Source organism: Leptosomus discolor, chromosome Z, assembly GCF_034619465.1.
Source record: "Leptosomus discolor isolate bLepDis1 chromosome Z, bLepDis1.hap2, whole genome shotgun sequence".
Classification (NCBI taxonomy): domain Eukaryota; kingdom Metazoa; phylum Chordata; class Aves; order Leptosomiformes; family Leptosomidae; genus Leptosomus; species Leptosomus discolor.
In genome coordinates this window covers 39,104,339-39,120,295 of record NC_141419.1, presented here as the reverse complement: position 1 = coordinate 39,120,295, position 15,957 = coordinate 39,104,339, and the positions used below count along the sequence as shown (strand labels likewise).

The 15,957-nt window shown below is 38.8% G+C and overlaps 1 protein-coding gene across 1 annotated transcript in view; it reads left to right on the top strand.

Annotated features, from left to right (window-relative positions):
- The window catches only part of FRMD3 (FERM domain containing 3), a 130,845-nt gene that overhangs the window by 57,707 nt on the left and 57,181 nt on the right, over positions 1 to 15,957 (top strand). The window contains exons 2-3 of the mRNA XM_086479381.1: positions 4,760 to 4,864; positions 15,428 to 15,470. Coding sequence (XP_086335507.1) covers positions 4,760 to 4,864; positions 15,428 to 15,470 — 148 coding nt within the window. The remainder of the gene's footprint in view (positions 1 to 4,759; positions 4,865 to 15,427; positions 15,471 to 15,957) is intronic.

Genomic DNA, 15,957 nt, shown 5'->3' with positions numbered 1-15,957 from the left:
CACCTCCCACTAGACCAGGTTGCTCAAGGCTCCATCCAGCCTGGCCTTGAACACTGCCAGGGAGGGGGCAGCCACAGCTTCTCTGGGCAACCTGCTCCAGTGTCTCACCACCCTCAAGGTAAAGAACTTCTTCCTTGTATCTAGTCTAAACCTGCCCTCTCCCAGCTTCCAACCATTACCCCTCGTCCTATCACTGCAGGCCCTTGTAAAAAGTCCCTCCCCACGTTTCCTGTAGGCCCCCTTCAGGTACTGGAAGGCTGCTAGAAGGTCTCCCCAGAGCCTTCTCTTCTCTGAGCTGAACAAGTCCCACTCTCTCAGCCTGTCCTAATAGGAAAGGTGTTCCAGCCCTCTGACCATCTTGACATCCCTCCTCTGGACTCGCTCCAACAGCTCCATGTCTTTCTTGTGTTGGGGGCTCCAGAGCTGGATGCAGTTTTCCAGGCGGTGTCTCATGAGGGCAGAGTAGAGGGGCAGAATCACCTCCCTCATCCTGCTGGCCACACTTCTCTTGATGCAGCCCAGGATACAGTTGGCTTTTTGGGCTGTGAAGCTTTTAAAAATCTGATTTGATTTTTGCTCTCAGATCCCTGTGGTCTGTTGCTGACATTTTTCAGTAGTGTTTCAAATAATGGCTTTTTTTGTGATATAATTTTTTCATGTTCTGACAAACATGTTGAAATGTAGTATAGAAATATTTTTTTGAATTGCTGCTAAGTACTTTATTGGTATAGCAGGGTGTGGGGGTTTTGTTTGTTTGTTTGTTTGTTTGTTTTTAAAGGATCACTTAATTGGAAATCTGTATGGCAACTCTCTGAAATTTCAGGCAATGTTTTATATTCATTATTCTGTGACCCAAATCCATTCCTGTGTTCTGTTGTGGATGACTGGCAGTTTCTAATTTAATTTATCCATGTTCTTTCACAAATGATAATAAAATTTGGATTTAATATATTCTTTTGTTCTATAATCTGTAATAAGTGTATCAAAGAACACAGGAGACAAGAAAGATCATCAGATTCTAAAGCTCAGGAGAATTTGGAGCATTGTTAGAGAAGTGCAGAAAACATTTATGGATGCTGTTTGCAGAAAAAAATGAACAACCATTGCCCATTCTTCTTGCCCTACTGTCTCTTATGAATTCAGACTTGAGGTGCTCTGTGCCACATCAAGCATTTTCCTCTGTGTATCAATTACAATGTGATTTTTTCCACATTTCAGGTATTTAAAAAGCTTAATAATGGAACACTTACAGTAGTATTTCTTATGAGAACACTCATTCCATTATGTATGTGCCTATTTAGCCACTTTTATTCATCTTGATCTTTTTTTTAATCTCTAGTAATGAATCACATGGAACTTGAAGCCTAACTGAGTAACACTATTAACTGAAGCATATACTAACCAAGGGTGAGGTTATTAACTAGTCCCTTTTATTTACTATGGAGTGCTTAAGGATTCCTAGAGCATGAATTTAGCTTGGGGGCTTTTGGTTGTTTGCTCTTTTTTGTTTGGTTCATTTCCATCATCTATTTTTAAGCAAGAAAACTAGGGCATCAATTCATTTTAGAATGGGAGCATTATTACTGGATTGAAAAACACCTTAAGTGCCCTAGCCTTTTATCAGATTCCTCAAGAACTCAAAAAACTTTTGTGATTATTTATGTGGGTGAAGCAAAGGGCTTTTTAAATTAATTAATTAGAATGTGAACCTATATATTTACTGACTGTCCTTCCAGTAACATCTTCTAATGTTGTCAGATGAAAATATGAGTAGTTTGGTTTCTTCACTTCCAGTGTTTTAAAAACAGGATTTCTTTTGTACACTGTTGTCAGTAAAACCTGTTTTCGTATTTGACTGAGTCATCTAATAGCTGTTATTCCCCAGTTCTATCTAGTTCATTGTAGATTCATCTTAGAACTGTGTGCAAGTTGAATTTCACATTTGTGTTCAAATTTTTTCCTACTGACTTTGAATTGAAATGTCACTGTGCAATTTTGTTGTAATATTTTGACGGCCTTGCTTATTGCATAGTCACAAAAGTTTGCAGATACTTCTAAGATTTTGAACTAGAAAATTGTGACGAGTGTTGTTCCTCAGGGGTTGGTACTGGGACCAGTGCTATTTAACGTCTTTATCGGCACATGGACAGTGGGATTGAGTGCACCCTCAGCAACTTTGCTGATGACACCAAGCTCTGTGGTGTGTTTGACACACTGGAGAGAAGGGAGGCCATCCAGAGGGACCTGGACAGGCTGGAGAGGTGGGCCTGTAAAAAGCTCATGAAGTTCAACAAGGCCAAATGCAAGGTCCTGCACCTGGGTCGGGGCAATCCTAAGCACAGATACGGGCTGGGCCATGAGTTGATTGAGAGCAACCGGGTGGAAAAGGACTCGGGGGTGCTGGCAGATGAAAAGCTGGACATGACCCAGCAGTGTGCGCTCGGCAGTCCAGAAAGCCAACCGCACCCTGGGCTGCACCAAAAGCAGTGTGGGCAGCAGGTCAAGGGAGGTGGTTCTGCTCCTCTGCTCTGCTCTGGTGAGACCCCACCTGGAGTGATGCATCCAGCTCCGGATGATTCATTGAGAAATGACTGTATAAGTATAGACCTTTTTTTTTGTCAATCACAGGGAGAGTGAAAGGGTTTTATTTTTTTTTATACTTTTGAATCTTCAATATGGGCTTTGCCTTTTGAGGAGAGTTTTCTCTATGCTGTCACTAGCATGTCCATACTTGTAACTGAGTATAGTATAAAAAAAGGTCAGTGTATGTGCTAACCACTCTTAACAGCAAACAAATCAGTTTTTAGATGTCCTGAGGCTGGAAAGAAACAATTACAGAAGGAAAGCTGTTGCAGCTGTGTTGCAGGGAAAAAGGTAGCAGTGCAGGTTGCAAAGCATGAAGCTGAGTGAGCGTGTACAGAAAACAGACAAATCCAGTTAACGTCGTTTGACACTGGCTATTTAAAAATAGGAAAACATGGTGCAGACAAGGTAGTGATATCCTCCAGGCAAGCAGCAGCATATGGAAGAGTAAAGGGCACACAGTGAGGGGTAACTATGTCGGAGATAGAAGGTGGAAGAAGAAAAGAGTAGTGGAAGTAGATAGTTTACATGGTAGGAAGAGAAGCAGAGTCCCCACGTCTAGGAAGAGGAAATCTGTAGAGAAATTAACAATTTTCTTGTGTCTGGAAGTGAATTTGGGAAGAGAGAATGTCCGTGTGGTGGGGAAGGGGATGGCCGTGTGAGCCCCAGTGCACAGGTCTCTGTCAGTGCCTTGACTGAGGGTGGTTTCTATTTAGTCTATTAGTCCAGTGATGGGAGTGGAAGGATGAGCAACTGTATCCCCATCAGAATTCCTTATTGATTGTCAAGATAAGAAAATACAGCGGTAATTTACAGACTATATTCTTCTCTAATACTCTGGTCTTGAAGCATGCCTCATTTTTAGTGTGGGAAGCAGAAGGTCTCACTGGACAGTAGTGGTCCTGACACCATTGCTTCTTCTGCCCTTTAGAGTATGACCAGGTCACAGTGTTGCTTTTGCCTCAGCTGATGCTATGTGAAATGCAGATAACAACCATGTCCAATTTTGTAAAGCACCTTGAGAAAAGTAGGAGCTGTCTGTTCATTTTTGCCTAGCCATGCTGTTTATGGTTTACATTGCTTGTTAGCTTCTTAAAGAGAGGTTGAAGAAGGCATAGCACTAAAGTTTTCAGGGAATCATTTGGAAGAACAATTAAGTAATTTTTTTATACAACATGATTGCATATCCTGTGTCATTTCTATTTTGTAGACATTAAAGAGCTAAGTTTTAAGGTTTTTCATGTCAGCGAAGGGTAGAGTCTTGCAAACTCATTACCTGGTCCAGAACAGGGGCATCTCAGTAAAGGACTGTGGTAGACAGAGGGAACGAAGTACAGAGACCTGGCGCTGCGATGTAGTGAAGCACCTTCATCTGCTTAGGGTCGACTGTTTTAGGACAACAGTTTTAGCCCACTGTAAGTACTCACACACATTACAATTCAGGAAAAAAAAAAAAGCAATCACATTAGTTGAATTAAAAGAAATGTGAAAATTCATGTAGGGTCTTCATATAGGGCAGCTGATTAAGGAGAAATGAAACACAGTACTGAGATTGAAAAAACCAGAAATAAAGAATGAGATTGTTAATTAAACATTGTGTGTACAGTAAGTTTCCTTAAGGCTACAGTTACCCAGTAACAGTAATGCAAAAATGAAAACATCTCTTTCAGTCATTTGGGCATTTTTTCCTTGTACTGCAGAGCTGTCTGGGAATGAAGGATCAGGTCTCTTTCGTTGTGGATATTGTGTAAAGGTCCAGTAAGGTACTCGCTGGCAAAACGTCTTGCACACTTGAGGGATACAAAAAAACCCACACACTGTTTTGAAATTCCGTATGTAAATGGGTATCTGTTTTACCATTCTAGCATCAGGTGGCAATACGATTCCTAGTAATATATTAAATGTTGTAAATGTGCAGCTATTAGAGTAGCATGATGAGGCAGGAGTAGTGATGATATTTTCTTAATGAATCAATTTGTGAATGTGCAGGGAGTATATTGATCACTAATCTCTGTATCTTTTAGAGGAGATGCATGCTCAAATCCTTGTCCTTATCTGAACAACAACAAATTTTGTGTGCCATTTTCCTTGACACTTTGATCAGATCTTTTAAATATTTATAAACAGCAAATTCAGAATACTCAGAATAATGTATTGATTCTTTCTCTTTTTACAGAGGGAAACTAAAGGTCAGTTTCTCATAGATCACATCTGCAACTATTACAGCTTGCTGGAAAAAGACTATTTTGGCATTCGATACGTTGACCCTGAGAAGCAGAGGGTATGTATATGAACTCTGACTACATTTGCTTTTAAGTAATGCTAAATTGATTTTTTATTTATTTATTTTTTTTTTTTTCTCTAAGCAAGTCAGTTTTACTGCAAAGTTATGTATCTCTGAGGGTTTATATTCTGGCTATAATCCATAGAGGTTCCTAAAGTGGCATTATTAAATTAATTTTCCCCTCATTTTATGTATTTAGTCAGGTAAATTGATACACTCTGATTTGTGTAGTTCTCACGGGCACTGAAGTTAGGAAAGATCTATAGGCATGACTCAGAGTTAGCGCAGGGTAGCTCTAGGCTCTGGCAGTGCACTGGAATTTGGGATTACTGTTTTTCTGTAGAGTGTGTTTCTTGGGAGTTGTAGGCAGGAATCCTATTGTGTTTAGCAGCTAAAAGCAGTCATTCTATTCCATTTTTCACGGGGTGCATGGACTTAGATATCTGTCATACACAAAGTAGATATGATTTGTCAGGTTGTGCGAGGTTCTTCAAGTTAGTTCTCCCTATGAGCATCTTTACATTTGTGGAATAAAGTTTACAGGCCTGTGTTCTAGGTTTTTGTGTGGATAGTAATGAGTCATCTCTCTTAGGTGGAAGGTGGTCCTGTGGATTGTATTCTGTAGGTGATTTGCTAGTGCTGCTCCCTGTTCAGTTTCAGATGATTGTTACTGTTTGAGAGTAGGAAAGGATGATCAACACAGGAAGCAGGAGTCCTCAGACAGTGAAATTCAGAACTGCTTCTTCACTGTGTTGTCCTGCTGGTTTCAAGATTAAGACTTAAATATGACTTTTAAGTATCACGGGGCATATACTGGGTTGATTTAGATTAGATGTAAGGAAGAACTTCACTGTGAGGGTGGTGAGGCACTGGAAAAGGTGCTTGGTTATTCTGACCTAAATGTCTGCATTTAAGAAAACTCAATTTAACTGAATCAGGAGAAGGAATATTAGGAAAATAAAGAGAACAGGGAGCTTATTTTTGAGACGATATTAAGATGGCATAACCCATTTAGTGCAGCAAACCAAAGGATAAGAGGTTATGGTTATATGTACATCAGAGTGTAAAGTGGAAAGAACAAGGAAGTTTAAGCAAGAGATGTGGTTTCTTAATTAAGCTGATGAGAGCTGCATCATCTGGAACAGCCATAATGGAGGTAATGGGGCAACATTTTTAACTAAATTTGTAAAGAATTTTAAGAGATCTCTCTGTAATTTTATGGAATGGGTTTATATTGAACATTGACAGAGATAGAGACTAGGTGCCATCTTCTGAAGTTTCTTTCAAAGAATGTGTAATGAAAGCTGAAACAAGAAGGCATACCATTTTTTTAAGGAGAGTTATTATTGATTCTGATGCAGGTAACATACAATTCATCTTGCTTTGCCCATTTTCTTGGAAGTGCTGAATGCCTCTGTTGTAGTTTGTATTCTACTGCACAGTCTCTGTCTTTGCACAGGAAGGGCTGTATCTGTGGTTCCAAATGAAACTGCCAAAAATCATGCTTTTAATTCTGGCTTTTAATGTATTATTCTTGATTGCCTCTTTGAATAGTTAAGCTGTATAACATAGTATTGTATTATTATATAGAGTACACACACATACATATGTGTGTGTGTATATATATATATACATATAAATATTATGCAGAATTACTGGCATTTAGTCTACCCGTAATGCTTGCCTCCCTTTTATTTGTATGCATTTTTTTGTGTGAAGGTTGCAGAGTTGCTCTAAAGGCTAATTTGTAGTTCTTTTGTTTTGTAATTTATTGGGGGAGTTCAAGCAGGCAGAAATACCAGCTTTAGTTCATCTTATATGTCTTCTTTCAGGAAATGCTACCGAAATGTAACATTTTGAATTAGGAGTGTTGAAACGCTTGACTGAGTTTGAGAATTTAAAATATAAACTGTTTCAATATTTCAGATGTTTCAAATAAAATGTTTCAATATTTGTGTTTACAACATTCAGAACTAACTTGTGAAAAATGTAGGTAATTGAGTTAATTGTCTTAGGTTGGAAAAAAATTTTGAAATATGGGAACATTGTGGTGGGGAACAGCTGCTGTTTTTACAGGTTATTTTTCAAGTAAGTTATAATACATACTCCTTCCTCCCGCCAGCCCCTCTTTGGTACTAATACTTTCCTTCTGCATAACTAAACATGTGTGCATATTTTAGGCATACGTAAGACTTTGTAACATTTTCTATAGTGTTCCATTTCCTATTCCAGACCAAAAGAGAAACTTTGGAAGACACTCTTAAAAGAAGGTAGCATGGGAGCTTTTTTGCATCTTTGGATATACGGGAGAGTAATAATGCCAATGACCTCAAACTGAACTAGCAGTTAAAGACTCTGGTTTCTACACCATACCTGTTGTTTTATCTTCTAGGGTCACATTTGAATGTTCCTTTGGGGAAACTGTGCCTTAGGGTAGCTTGAGTAAAGCCAGGGTTGTACTACAAAAGTATGCAGTAAATTGCAGTATGCCATTGTATGTCTAATGGTACTACTCTGGGAACAAATGAGTTCCTAGTGTTCATATATTCACAGATTTATTAACTGTTGAATTTTTTGCCTGGATTTCTGAGGAAACCAGGTATATGGGTCACATCGCCTTTCTCCTTGACTCTCAGCTGTAGTAACTTTTGAAGCCAGTTTTGGTCCAATTTCGCTGGGGATATAGGTCTCAAATGTTAAGTTTCTGTAAGGTTTCATGAAGATAAGCTGCCACATTGGTGGGTAAAACCCTATTATTCTTCTCACTGAGGCAAACGCTGTAGGGCAAACCTAGTCCATAGGAAATCTAGAGGGAGCTGAGAGAGACACTGTAAGAACAGAAACCATCATTTGGAGCTTGTTTTTTTTTTTTTTTTTTTAGAAGTAGACATACCTGGAGGAGTTGTTACTGTTTCTGATAGTCAAGGAACTACCTATTGGTACGTTTTAATGTACCAGGTATTATACTGAGCCCAGTTATCATGGTCCCACCCTTGAGGAAATGTGGTATGGATAGTTCTGTGCCAGATACCCTGGGTGGACTGAGCACTTTTTTTGTGGTCTTTGGGATGGTAGGAGATGGGAATAGGATGATATAATGCAGATACTGTTCAGCATCTCTCGGGACAGAAGGCAATGGAGGATCGGGCTGAAAGAAGATGGTAGCGTGGTGAAATTTATTCTCTAAGTCTTTTTAGGACGGCATCAGAGCAGTAATTTAAAGTTGAAAATACTTAAGTTTCCTTTTTTTTTTTTTTTTTTTTTTTTTTTTTTTTTTTACCCCAATGGTTGGATTTGAGCATGTGCTTGTGATTATGTTTTTGAATGTGAAAGTATGAGGTGGTAGTTAGGCAGAAATACCTTGGAGCTACCTATGGAGTAGGTGTTATGAAAAGGCTTTGTAGGACTCTGAAGTAACAAACAGTGAAGTCTAATCAGTCGCTGTAGAAATGTTTGAGATAGATTGTAATCACCCTAAAGCATTAAGATGCTTTGTCATTTGGATATGCTGCAGGACTATCTGGGAGCAGCAGAGCAGTGCAGTGGTTTTAGCTCTGTATGTGTATGCCTGGTGGTATGAAAACAAAGCTTTCAAATCAGTGAAACTGCTGTATGAATTCACTCCCACTATGCATCCGATCTTGAATGGTGGCTGTGAGTACACTGGGATTTTCTGACTTCCCCAGAGTACAGAGCCTGGATCTGTGCATCGTTAGAAAGACAACGTTGTGCACTACAGATTTGCCAGTACTCCTTCCTGTCTCCTCCTAGAGAACGGTTGCTAATACAGTTCTTGTTTTGCTTTCAAGATACACACAGTGAAATCTAGTAGGTACCTCTACAAACAGGTGTTTTTTGGTCAGATTACATGTTTATTTCACTAGTAAGGCTGCTGAGGTGTCCTACTTGCATTCTAGAGTCACTTCCATGGACCTGGGCAGAATATGTGTTTAATCCTATAACCAAACTTGTTTAGCATTGTCCCAGTATTTACTAGGGAAGGAAATCGGAGCCTGTTGTCTGTGAATACTGAATTCCTTTATCATAAAATAGCAGTTCTGGTTTTAATGGGACGTACACAAATGTACAGAAGTTCCTCATCAGAGAGACCTTTTGGAAGGGTCAGTGAGTCTTGGGTGCAGCTGATCTCTGCTTTAGCAACAACAGCTATTTAATATATGATCTTAAAATATGCACTTAGTCCCATGTAAGGGCAGTGAAGGTTGGCGGAAAGAGATGACAGATAATTTGCAACCTCAGTTTAACAAAGCTATGTCTTTCTGTAATGACTCGTAAGGCTCCATACAGCTATGCAGAGTTATCTGGGAGCAACGCAGTCTCTTTGAAGGGGTAGAGAGGACGTATTATAAGCTGAACACCAGAGTGACTGAACCATAGGTTAATTAAAATCTTAATGCTTCTCCGTGCATATGAATCTGTCTTCCTAGACAGAGTTATCACAAAAATTATGTGCTTTTGCACAAAGTCTTGCTGTGACCCTGTTTGGTGTGTGTAGTTCAGGTCATGCTGTTTCAAAAAAATACAGTAGAACTAGAAAAGGAACAAAGGTGGCCATAAGAATCATATCAAGTGGGAATGGCTTTCATATGCAGATAGATGGATTAGACTAAAATAATTCAGCTAGGAAAAGAGGTGAGCAAGAGAGGATGAGTGAGAAAGAGAGCAAGACAATGAGGAAGAGAGAACAAGAGAGAAAAAGATATGATATAAAATGGCTTGGAGAAGGTGATCAGGGAAAGGTTGCACTGTAATTCTTGTAACAGAACAAAAACACACTTAAGGAAATTATAGAGCAACTGGTAACAAGAAATAGTTTTTAAAATACCTTACCTAGTCATAAAATTTGTCGTTGTAGCTGCCAAAAATATATTTTAAAAGTGTTAAAAATTAAATATTTAGACAAATTAATGGAAGTCTACAAAGACTTACAAACAAATTGTAATGGAGGCTGATGGAAAAAGCCCATTGAACATGATGGGAGCTACTACTCATTTTTTTTCTAAGTGTTTTCTTCAGGCCATTTCAGGGACAGAGTGCTGAGTTAAATGGATACTTCCTTTTACCAGTAGAGGTGAATTTACTTACTAAACAAGATCTTGGCACAAATGAATAGTAGTGTGAATATACGTATACACTTAATTCAGCAATAATGCTACTAACTGAAATATCTTGTGTGAAGATGAGTAACCTTGTAAACCAAATCATTCTGCAGGCTATTATAATGAAAATAAAGATGATTTTCCCATGAATTATGAACCTTTTGTCTGCGAGCACACGGGGACTCATGCATACATCAGCACATGCAGATTTTATGGCCAGATGTCCAGCTGATGTAAGGTTATGGATCAGTTGAAATACTCCAACTTACAGCACTGGAGTTTCTCTGAATATTTTAGTGTAATGGGAATAACAGAATGAGAATTTGGAAATTTGTTTAATTCCAGCTCAGAATCATACAAACGGTGATTCTGTTCCAGTGTATGGCACTATTTCTGGACCAGGTTAATTTTTGTGATAGTGATGTATGTTGTTTCTTCCTGCTTAGCATACTACTAACCAAAGCCGATGCCCTGGTTTTGGGAACAGTACAGAGCAACAGCTCCTTTGCTGCAACAGAACAATATTTTTATTCTTGATGTAGAGGTTCTTGAAGCCATGAAAAAATGGTGTCAGCCTGGGGGCATGCAGAAGGGGGCATGCAGGGTACCCTGGTTCGTCTGTTTTGCTGATGTATAGTAAGCACTCAATTAATTCCCCTATCTGAGCTTCCATTGGTGTTGGATACTGTTACTACTTATTTTTTTTTTTTGAGTCTGAATTTTGGCAGGCAGTGACCTGGTGCAAGTCACTGCCTTGAGGCTAAAGAAAATTGATTTTGATTTTCTTTCAAGGAAAAGGTTAGGTATTCATTTTCAAGATTAATATACAGTTGATATTTAAATAAAATTAATTTTGTTAGTTTTCTAGCAGTGTTTTAGGGCAGATCTTCATTCTCCTTCTGCCTTCTGACCATTAAACAAAGTCTTCGTCTCCAGTTCTTGTCTGTCTAGAATATTATGACATCTGTAGGTTCTTCTGATTCTGTTTTACTGTTTGGACATCTGAGCACCTGACTGAGTATTTCCTGCCAAGCGTGGTTTAAATATTCACAGCATTTGGCCACTTTTGATTTGCCCCTTTGTTACTGCTCCTCATGCAAACACAGGGACTAAATCAAAAGCCTCTTGTGCTGAAGGAGGGGAGAGACTTTTCACTGGATTCATCGGACTTCTGGTTGGTCAGATCCCAAGAACCTGCTTTTGGCTTGGTATATTTTTTAGGAGGTGGGCTTTGGTTTATGCCAGTCTTATGCAGGAGTCCATAGGAAGAAGAGACTGGAGCATGCATCTTTGCACTTTGTAGAGCAGCTGTTGCAGTGCTGAAGAAAACCAGTGTGGGGATTTTAATGACATCTGACCACTTACAAGGACTGTAAGAATAGATATGGCACATTGTGTCCTCTTTCCTCCCAGCTTCTACTTCTAAGTCTAATTCTTCTAATAACCCGGTGCTATACTGAGGCCAAGCTCAGTCCTGTCTGAGCTTCTTCATGAATGACTTCATCTGAAACAGGTTGCTGGCTGAAGTGTCTTTACTAGAAGCACATGAGTGTTTGTGGAGTTAAATTGACTTTCTAGAATGATTTTACCCTTGCCTAGTGTCCTTGCTGATCCTGAGCTTTTGCTGTGGAAGGTGGTAGCACATCAGCTGCTCAGCATTTGTGGGTAAGCAAGAACACACCTGGCCTCACTAATGACTACTCAGTGCCTCTTAAAAGCTGATCAGAGGTGAAGGCTGTATTTACAAAGTAAAAATGGTACTAGACTGAAACACAGCATGCAGTTGCAATGAAACCTTAGTCAGAAGGCAACTCTCAGCGTATTTTAAGATCCCAGGACCAAAAGTAATACCTATAATAGTTTGCTTACTCACCACTGGCACTTGAAGCACCAAGACTCGTTAACTGTCCCATGACTGACCTTCAAGATCTTGTAAGTATCTTTCTCTCTGCTTCTGTGAGGACATCAACCTGACCATCTAGATATCTGGCTGTGACCCAAATCTCTTTCAGCAGAAAACATTAGAAAATATCAGTGCTGAGCGTCAATTTCCTCACAGGGTCCTTTGTAATAGGTGTTAGTTGGATTAGGACAAAAGTCTTGTCTTTTCCATTGGGCGACAACCATGTTGCCATCAAGGAAATGGGAGGTTCAGCCTCTGCAGAAATTATTTCTAATAATCATTAAGTACTACCATACATAAAGCCAAGCTTGGTTGGGGGTGTAGACTGTTATTCAATTAAAGCAACATTTATGCACAACAGTGTGAAATACATGAAACAAGATGAAACTGCACAAGATTGTTGTGGTTTTTTCCTCCTTGTAGTTTGCACATTTTACTGCAAGGAGAGAAGTTAAAAGATTCTAGTCTCTGGTACAAAGTTTACATCTGACTTGTTTTGTTTGTCTGTTTTATTTCTCTTATGAGGTGTTAGTCTTACAAGAAAGAATTGGAAACACTTATGGTCTGTTCCTGCAAGGCAGTGTGCCATACAGTAGTAATGGAATTTTTTTGCAGTTGAAGATTTAAAATGTTTTTAAAATTTGTCCTGAAGGCTAACTCAAAATGCTATATTTTCCTTTCATCTGAGGATTTTTTTTTTCTGTTTTGGCAAAATTATTAAAAAAAAAGATTGACGCATGGAAAAAGCATTTTGCAAAGCCAGGTGCTTTTCAATCGAAAATTCCTGCAGAAACTCTTCGATGAATTTATGGAAAGTTTAATCTGGTCCTAGATATAACAGCTAATTAATCTTGGAATAAATATAGCATGAATACTCTATAGTAGAGATGAGGCACAGTTATTAATTATTAATAGTCAATGCTGTAAGGCTGAAAGAGAAGTACTCAGGGGAAAATCTTCCCTAACACTCAAATTGAAATACGCAAACAAATATAGGGATGGTTATTTTCAGAAGTACTAGCAATGACTAGGTGTTTATCTTCCCCTGACACAGAGAACATTAAGCACCTAATTGCTGTGTCTTTGAAAATTTCCACAAATTAAAAAGTAACTGCTCAGTTTTCTGGAAGATTAAGCTGAATTGCTTACATGTTTGCCAGCTTCCACCAACAGAAGGTTATGACAGAAATCTGAGCTTCTAAAAACTGCCTGTCAGTTTCTTGACCTCCATGTGAAAGTCTACACTGCCTAATTGCTCTGTGTCTTTTCAATCCCTTTTTAACCTGTGTAAGTCAGGTCTTGGTGAAACATGTTTGCTTTTGGACATGTTAGCCAAATCTTTGTTCCTGGGGGTTCAGTGCACTGCATGAGGAATTTAATCTGTGTTTCCCTTTTTTCATTATTCATATGGTGAATTATGAGGGTTCATATTTGCAAATTGGCTTTTTTTTTTTTTACCTCTGACTTTTTGTTAGAATAGATAATTGACTTTTTCAGACAGCCGTGAATGCTGACCTGGTCTGTGTTAATATTTCAGCCTGGCCTTTCAAAAAGAATATTGAACGAACTGTTTTGTGCTCCTGCTAGATGAAAATAGTGAGATACCTCTTACCTTTCAGTTCCCTGGGAACAGTACAGCACGGCTCGCTGTCCAAGTTCCTCTTTGCTGTCTGAATCTTCAGCTAGGACTGTCTTGATCCTGGTAGAGGTGTCATGGGTATGTGAAGGATTTAAGGAAAGTAAGCTTGCACATCTATGTGTCTTGACTGGATTCCTACCTGCAAGGTCATTTTGGATTATGTGTTTATAAAGTACTGCAGACTGTATCAAATTCTTGAATTGCCTTACCTTTTTATGAACATCCCTCACCTCCCATTATTCAGAGCAAAATGTGTAAATAGTGTATCTGTGTAATCTAAAAAAGAATGAAATGAGCTATGTAGGTCTGGTTGGTGAAACAGTTGTTGCTTTATCAATTCTGTTTCTTTCTTCTTTTCCCAAAAAAAAAGAGAGATACTGGGGAGAAGGAAGAGTTAAAGAAACGGTGTGGGTTTGTTGTAGTTGTTGTTGTTGGTGGTGCTAGTGGCTGAAGTTTGGGCTTGCTGGTTTTTAGTTTTGTTTGTCTTTTGAGTACCAGGGTTCCGTAACAGTCTCCCAGTGATAAGTCAGTGTCAAATGGAAATACATAGTTGTGCTTATTTCCAATATTGCTGTAAACTATATTCAGAAATTTCTGAGGAGTCATAGCATATAAACTGCAGATATTTGAAAGTGTTCTTTCCAAGCTGTTTAATCAGAAGTTCCGTTCCAGAAAACTAACCTACAGTAAACCCTGATTTTGACCTAATTCTTGAGACCTCATAATTTTTAAAATAATAATTTTCTGTCATCTATTAACATTTCCTATAAAATATCTTCCCCTGGCTTTTATCTATAGTAGAATTACTATAAGCTATGAGGAAAAATAGTAGCTGACATAGGAAGTTTTAAGTATTACACAAGGCTTAAAAAATGCTAGGTTTTCTTTTTGCAGTAGACCACAGTGCAAATGAAGCTCGAGATGAAATAGAGCTCAAATGAAAAGGGTTAAAAATTAAACCCCTTAGTGCAAGGCCTTCCAGTGTTGATTATGCTTATTAAAGCTGAATACTATGCTTTTTGACCAGCTGCTTCTGCAGCACAAATCTGATTTTAGTGTGGAGATTTTTTGCTTACAGGAGAAATCCTGGTACAAATGCTGTTGCCTGTGGACAGAAGTGCCACTTGAATATCAGCATGTTCTTTTGTCAATCAAAACATCCTCCTGAACAGTTCAGCTAGTGTTAGCAAGGGGTGTGGTAAGGCTCTCAACTAAAATACGAGCCTAGCTTTTCATCACAGGAGCATCTGACTTTATCTTCCAGGAGAATAAAAAATTGAAAGTTTTCCTGCCATTTCAGTCTTTCCCTGGAAAGTTATACATCAACTGATACACATCCATACCTTTCTGTTGTGCATTGACTGTTCACAGCACAAAAATTTAATGGAAAATTACACTCTTTTTCTCTTCAGATTTTTAGTTCTTGATAGAAGAGAACAAAAGCTCGTTTTCTGAGGGTGCTGACTGAGAATACAGTATTTACACATGCTTTAGTTAGAAGAACTGTAGAAGACAGCATTAATGAACAGACAATGTTAACATTTTTGAATAGACTGTACTATTGTCCAATATGATCATTCTTCTGGAAATAAAATGGCTGAAAGTGTAAGTCTGAAATGTCTGCTGCAAACTAATCACTAAAGCCTGTCTCCTTTAAATTTGTATTTGAAATATTTGTCTAATTTTTGTCTCAACTACACCTTATACGCAGTCGCAACATTAAGGATGCTTATACAGTGCAATTCCAGTATTGTAACAGTATGGAGGTGCTTTTTGCAGTTTATTTATGTCTCAGTGAAACAAAAGTCCTACTTCCCATTATTGATACCGCAAACATCTATGAGGATGCTGTCTGCTGTGATCTGTATTAACCTCTGATCTCTGCTTTGCCTTTCCAGCACTGGCTTGAGCCCAACAAGTCCATCTTCAAGCAAATGAAATGTAAGTGTTGAGAACTCATGTTTTTAAGCTGCTTTTGAAAAGCCCAAAGGTTTTCCCGTGTTTTCATGCAGTAATTTAGAATGTGCTTCATTTGTTTCCTGGTGCAAACAGGCCATTTATGTTGTATCTGGACTCCTGAAAACTCCATGCTACCTTCATTTCACTGTCTTACAGTGCTTTGCACATCAAGAGCTTTCCCTTACTGCTCAAGGCTAGAGCCAGAGGAAGAACTGTATGCTCTGGCTGTCATTTTCAGACACAGTCAGCCACTGGGAGATGGCAATAAAATGTGGAGTGTGGCAATCTGCTGCTGAGTCTTTCTGGTTTAGTTTCTTTCCACTGTCCCCTGCTTCCTGACAATGCAGAACATTGATTTGAGGTCATTTTTACAGGCCAGCAAACTCAAGTGTTGTGGGTTAAGTGCTGAGCTCGTGCCACAGGCAAGTAGAAAATGACAATCATTATTTAAAAAAGACACCTCAAAATA